Raw genomic sequence first — 7,115 nt, 5'->3', positions numbered from 1 at the left:
CACACACACACACACACACACACACACACACACACACACACACACACACACACACTCTCCACTTGCAGGTTTGGCTTCTCTGCTTCCCTGGAGCTTCAACCAGTGAGAAGACTGATGTCAGGCAAAATTTCCTTAACTCAAAAGACCCTTGGTGCTACTCAATCTCAAATTCCCCAAGTTCCCTCACTGTCAGACCCATCCCAAACCCTCAGACCTGATGTCCATCTCCCCCATCCCCTGCCAGCCCCAATATCTCTCAGCTGCACAGACCTTCACTAAATGGACCACTTTTCTGAGTCCCTTGTTACCTTGCACCACAAACCTCAACCTACTCACCCCAGTACCCTAGCTCCTACCTACTAGACATCCTACACTCTCCCCAGACTCTCTGACATCCTACTCTCCTGGCATTCTAAGCTGACATTTAATTTTTAAACTTGCCACTTGTCAGCTGCCATCTGTAATTCTAGACCTTTACACATCAGAGTACACCAGCTGACTGCAGCACTTAGGGGCCTGGTTTGTCTACCCCAAAAGTTCTGTGCGATGAACGAACTTTCAGAATGGATGTACTGCTCTGTATTTCTGAAGGAGTCCCATCACAAATGTGCAGCTCTCTAGTTTTATAAAAGAAAAGAAGAGGCAGAGTGATAATTTGCGTAAAAATCTACTCGTAGTATCTCTCAGCTCAACAATATGCAGCACTTGAACAGAATATCCTTTATTGTCACGTGTATTCAATATAACTCTGAAAATAGCTTTGCACCTAGTCCTTGAATTTTGTAGAGCCACCTCTGAAAAGTGTGTCCTGTTGCTGTACAAAGGCGCCATTCACATTAACTTGATTCACTTGATTTAAGTTCTGGCATTTGAATCATTGCAGTCCCACTTCCATTTCAGTTAATTGTTCCACAAAAGGAGAAATTGTGAAAACTCTATAAATACTTTTCTTTCTGCTCTGACTGATATTTAAAAATATAATTTGTGCTGAATCACTGAAAGTTTGAGCGTTTTGCTTTTAGCAAAGCACAAATCACTGTCCCTATCGGTGTGGAAATGTTTTATATTCTTTGCACATTTTGGAGCAAGTCTTCATCTCCCTCAGCTATTTATCAGGTTTCTGCAATCAGTGGAAGAGGGGATTAACTCTCCTTAAGATTACCACTTCCATGTCGATGTCAGGGAGAACCAACAGACTGATATTACAAACAGAAGCATCTGCCAGTACTACCTTGTCATTGACGAAGTGTATACTTGCAAGCAGCAGGTTTTTGTAAGATAATGGTGAACATCTAGACCAGCATTATTTGAAGGTTCTTTGTTAATTAGGACTGGAGAAAGACCAAATTTAAATGTCTCCATTAGCATTCCTTTTGTGGGAGCTTTGGCTGATGGAGCTCAACACATTTGGGCTACTTAGTTAGGTGGATGCCTCAATAACTCTGAAAATAGCTTGGCACCTAGTCCTTGAATTTTGTAGAGCCACCTCTGTGAAAGTTGGGGTTTTATCTCCAGCCTCAGCATCCCATTTAACCAATCAGTCAAGAATCCCATGTCTTATACCACCGTTTAGAACACTAGCACACTGCATCCAGACTGAGGCTCTGCCTAGTTAATATAAATGTTTAATGAAGCCAGTATATGCTGGAACTCCAATTGCATTTGACTCAAAATTCCTGAAATGTTTTATTTAAGCTTTATAACAGGTGTTTTTGCAGACTGTGATGATCAGCAAATCATAATATTTATGATGCTTAAAATCATCATTTATATACTATTCAAACTTGACAAGCATGTGAAAATAAATTTTGGATGTAACTCCACCAAAACTCTGCTCTGTTCACATCCCCAGTAAGATCTATTATTTTCTCGGAGCAAAGCTCTCCTCTCCTGAATAAATGTTATGGTACAATTTGATAGCTCCTAGCTGCCCTCTAATACTTTTCTGATTACTCATATGCTAGCCCTAAGTTCAAATGAATTGTTTGACACTGAGCACACATGAAACTTAGCAAAGGTCATGGATAATATGATGGCTTGGAGTTCTGCTCACGTTCTCAACCTGACCATTTAACATTGGACTTTGAAGACATTTGTAGTGACCCACCTTCAGTGCATTTTTGCTTGAGATCTCCCTTATTTATATGACCCAGTTACTCATATGATATGTTCACTAACACATGAATTGCAAAATTTTAAATAGTTCTCATTGGAATAAAACATATCTGTACCAGTTTATGATACAACACCAAGTTTAGCATTTTTGGAAAAGATAAAATCTAGCTCATATTTTTACTGTTTATTTGAATCCTAAGCAGCCATTTTTATTCTTGAGGAATTAAGAAGTTGTTATTCTTTTAACTGGACTGATGAGACTGTATCCTGACATTTGCTATATTTTTCATTATCAGGATAAACAGAAAATCTTACTTCAAAACGTAGCATAATTTTGTCAGTCTTTTTTTAACCTAATGATATTCCTTTGTTATCCTTCCTAACAGTATGATATTTTCTACAGGCGAAGAAGAATAAAGCAGATGCTCAGTTGTTAAATGAGGGACTTTTACAAACAAGTGATTCACGTCATGAAGCATTGAAGAAAGCAAAGGAATATGAATTAGAAACAAAAGTAAATTTTCAGAATATGAAACAACGGTAAGTTTGTGTAGCATCATAATCCTTGACAGAATCTTAAATTTTATTTAAAAAGTGCTTGTTACAAGAACCAAGAACTGTCAATTGTGCCTCAGTTGATTGCACTGTCACTCTGTGAGTGGTGTCTGGGTTCAAGTCTCACCCTAGGACTTAAACACAAGAACCAAGGTTGACACTTCAGGACAATGCAGAAGGAGTGAAGTGTTCTCTTTTGTGTGAGATATTAAACCAGGGCTTACTTGCCTGTTCAGCTAGATATAAAAGATCCAGTGCACTACTCTGAATGGGCATCAGTTAGCTCAGTTGGCTAGAAGCTGTTTTGCGATGCAGAATGATGCCAACAGCATGGGATCAATTCCCACAGCAGCTGAGGTTACCATGAAGGGCCCTCCCCCTCAGCCTCTCCCCTCACCTGAGGTGTGATGATCCTCAGATTAAATCACCACCAGTCATCTCTCCGATGAGAAACCAGTCTATAGTCTGGTTGGACTGTGGCGACATTACCTTTACTTTACTGTTATGAAGCAGAGCAACAGAATTATTCTGTGTGTCCGGGGCAATATTTATCCCTCATTGAGCATCACAAAGCTACATTATCCATTCATTATTACATTACAGCAAACTTTCACAAAAACATAAATTGCAGCTATCGCATTTTGACATTACAAAATGATTCTTCAAAAGGTGTTTCATTGACTGCGTGTACCGTTTTGAGATGTCCAGCGGATATGAAAATCTTTGTAGAAATGCAGGCCTTTCTTTCAAATCAGATTATGCTCTATGTGAAATAGTACAGTTCTCTTAGTAATGCATACAAGAACCTGTACAGAAAACAGCAAACACTTGCATGTACTGGAAGCTATATATTAATTGACAGGCCCCTGTTCTTTGCAGGCGTAAAGAACATGTATGCATTATGGGCCTATTTTAATTTTTTAAAAATCAGTCAATTTCTCGGGACAATGCATTGACCTGCTTTGTTCAAAATTTAAATAAAGCTTAGCAGTTAACTGTCAGTTATCATCAAAAATGTGCAGTTTCTAAAGCAATATCAGAGTCTATTTCCCAACCAATCAAAACTCTGCTTTCAAACAGTATAAATGTTGTTTTCCTTTTATGTTGACATGTCTTACGAATAATCCTGTTGAGTACCAGACAAAAAGTTTTGACAGTATGTGTTCTTTTTCAGCAATACCCAATAATTTGCACTAAAGTATTACTTTATATCTTTCTTTTATATTCCAGGTTAGATGTAGTAAAAGATTTACTTGCTGTGAAAGAAGGACGTGTGTCACAGATAAGAAAGCAAAACCAGGAATTTGAAGAAAAGATAATGTCTCTTCAAGAGAAGCACAAGTAAGATAATGTACTGAATAACAGTGGGATAAATTGTTATTAAATATTCTGTATTTACCTGAATTAAATAGAAATGAGTGTTGTTCTGCACATTTAATATACATTGAATTTCTGTTTAAATCCATGGTTCTGCAAAAATCAAAAATGTAATTTTCTTAAATTTGCTTATATACATAGATCCTGAAGTGACCAGAGAGATACTACAAGACCTTACTGATCCTTTGAATAGGAAGAGGAAAATGGGCAAACATTTCTTGCCACCTCCATTTACTGGGACATCAGTCAGTCATAATCATTGTTGTTAGACCCACTAGCCCTCACCTTTCACCCACCAAACCCCATTGCCCCAAATTCACTCCATGCTCCTCATTACTCCAATAGCCCTTCCAATCTCCCATGCCGGTTCCATGCTCTTTCACTATGAGTGCACAAGATACACAACCAGCATTCCCTCTGTTTGTACCTCTGAGGTCCATGTGCAGCAGTTGTTTCATTGCACTAGCACACCAGTTGGCATGTGCAGACCCTCTCAGCAACTGTACAATTGCATAACTGCAAAATAAAAAGGGAATATTGTATACAACTGAGCCTTATAACAGCAATGGTAACTCATTGAAATTCTCATGATAAAGAGCCATTCAAAAATTCCTTTGCAAAACATTGAACTTCTAACCTTTTCAAAAACCTGTCAATCAAACACAGGCACAGAAAGTCACATTATCCCTCTTAATCTTGGCCAAATAAACACACAGGCATTGATAAACTTCTATAATGAACAATCAGGAAATATGTCAATCAAACAAAGTTGGTACGCTCCTTTACAATTGCAAAAACAGACCATTATTGGGCTGAGTCTATTAGAGTTCTTGGAGCTGAGCCAAACATTCTTAATGAATTCATCTGGTAACTGTATCAACATTTGATTTGCTTGGTCTTTTACATCAGCTCCCCGGCAACAGTCTCAAGTCCTCCACTTGGAGGCGATAGCCTAGTGGTATTATCGCAGGACTGTTAATCCAGAGACCCAGATAATGTTCTAGGGACCCGGGATCAACACTCACCACGGCAGATGGTGGAAGAACTGCCATCCTTACCTGGTCTGGCCTACTTGTGACTCCAGACCCTCAGCAATGTGGTTGACTCTTAACTGCCTTCTGGGCAATTAGGGTTGGAAAATAAATACAAATAGCCAGCAATGCCCTCATCCCATGAATAAATTTTTTAAAACTTATCAAAACCCCAAAGATGAAAATTTCCTTTTGATTTCATTTGCATTCCATTCTATTTGTAAATTGTCCAAACTTGATGCAACATTTAAATCATTAACTATTTTGATAATGTATTGGAAGTAATCTGACATGACATACTTTTTCTAATAAATACAATGAATGTTCAATAACGTATTAAAAATTTATTTTGGTTTAGGGATAATATGGAGTTTCTAAATGGGGAGTTCCAAAAATACATGCACAAGTTTGATAAAGAAGAACAACTACGGTAAGGTTTAGAAACACTGAGTCACCAAACTACCTGCACATTGACTTTGGCTGGGTGAGGAGAGCGATCAGATTTCACTTCTATACCAATACAACACCTCCACCCCACTGGATCTAGACTTTCTCCTGCACATCACGTGGGAGGAAGCAAAGAGAGAAGCTAAAATGCCCTTTGCAATATTTCTTATCTGAATGATCCTGGAAATGGGAAAAACCCATGATGTGAAAACTGTGGACAGGAACTACTCCATCCAAACTGCCATGGGGGTGATATAGAAACATTGGACATCATAAGTGGCCCAGTGAAACCCCACTTCACAATATGGGGAATCATGATGCACCACCACAGCACAGCTCTGGCAATCAGGACTAGTGATGCTCTGGACCAGGATCAAAGTCTAACAACAGCTCTGTCCAATTCAGAGCATGACACTGAACCTGATCTTCCTGGCTATAGTTTAGACAAAAGATGACCTTATCAAAATACATACAGTTCTGAGGGAGCTTGATAGGGTGGAGGCTTGAGGATGTTTCCCCTTGTGGTACAATCTAGAACTAAGAAGTGTGGTTTCAGAATTAAAAGGGTCACCCATTTAACATGGAGATGTGGAGGAATTTCTTCTTCCAAAGTCATTAAGCTTTTAAATTCTACGACACACTTTTGGAAGAATTCATCAATATTTTCATTGATTAGCAGTCTGCCTTTAAACTTGAAGCCATGCAAAGAAAGCATTAATTTCTAAGACAACACAGTTGAGAGGAGGCGATGGCCTAGTGGCATTATCCCTGGACCCAGGGATAATCCAGAGACCCAGGTAATGTTCTGGGGACCTGGGTTCGAATCCAGCCGCGGCAGATGATGGAATTTAAATTCAATAAAATATCTCGAATTAAGAATCGAATGATGACCATGAACCCATTGTCGATTGTTGGAAAAACCCATCTGATTCACGGATGTCCTTTAGGGAAGGAAAGATGCCATCCTTATCTGGTCTGGCCTACATGTGACTCCAGACCCACAGCAATGTGGTTGACTCTTAACTGCCCCTGGGGCAATTAGGGATGGGCAATACATGTTGGCTGGCCAGTGATGCCCTCATCCCATGAATGAATAAAGATAAAGAAGTTGGTAAATTGGGACAACAAAAAGTTTTTTTTTTCCCCAAAATAACTGGTACAAATCTTTACACACAAATAATGCACCTTCCCCTAAATACACCTTCCAAAGACTGGTGAGATCACAACTAATGCATTTCCACTGCATCTGCATTTAATTAAAACATTTTAATCAGGTAGCTGCAACCCCTTTTTATTGCTTCTCAGATCTTAATTCCAGGTATAAATTTAACAGTTGATAGCGTTCATTACATAAACGTTCATTACATTAACATTCATTACATTTTTCTCCATTTGGTAGCTCCTGAACCCATGTTTTCTTAAACTGGAGATTCCATGGTCATTTTCAAAGAATTCATTTTCTTAATGATTTCAATTTTCCTGACTCCCAGTTAGCTGAGCATTGCTGTGTGACAGTTTAAAAACTGCTTTCTCTCATTTGCAGCCTCTTCCTTCACCATCCATGATTTCTGTCTCTCCTTGTTGCATCCT

General features: G+C 38.8%; 1 protein-coding gene across 1 annotated transcript in view; it reads left to right on the top strand.

The window, feature by feature from the left end:
• The window catches only part of ccdc175 (coiled-coil domain containing 175), a 76,328-nt gene that overhangs the window by 46,891 nt on the left and 22,322 nt on the right, over window positions 1-7,115 (top strand). Inside the window, exons 9-11 of the mRNA XM_048600120.1 lie at window positions 2,519-2,655; window positions 3,901-4,011; window positions 5,437-5,508. Of these exons, the coding sequence (XP_048456077.1) occupies window positions 2,519-2,655; window positions 3,901-4,011; window positions 5,437-5,508 (320 nt within the window). The remainder of the gene's footprint in view (window positions 1-2,518; window positions 2,656-3,900; window positions 4,012-5,436; window positions 5,509-7,115) is intronic.

This window comes from Rhincodon typus, chromosome 8 (genome assembly GCF_021869965.1).
Source record: "Rhincodon typus isolate 14 chromosome 8, sRhiTyp1.1, whole genome shotgun sequence".
Lineage (NCBI taxonomy): Eukaryota > Metazoa > Chordata > Chondrichthyes > Orectolobiformes > Rhincodontidae > Rhincodon > Rhincodon typus.
This window is presented reverse-complemented; position numbering and strand designations above follow the sequence as displayed.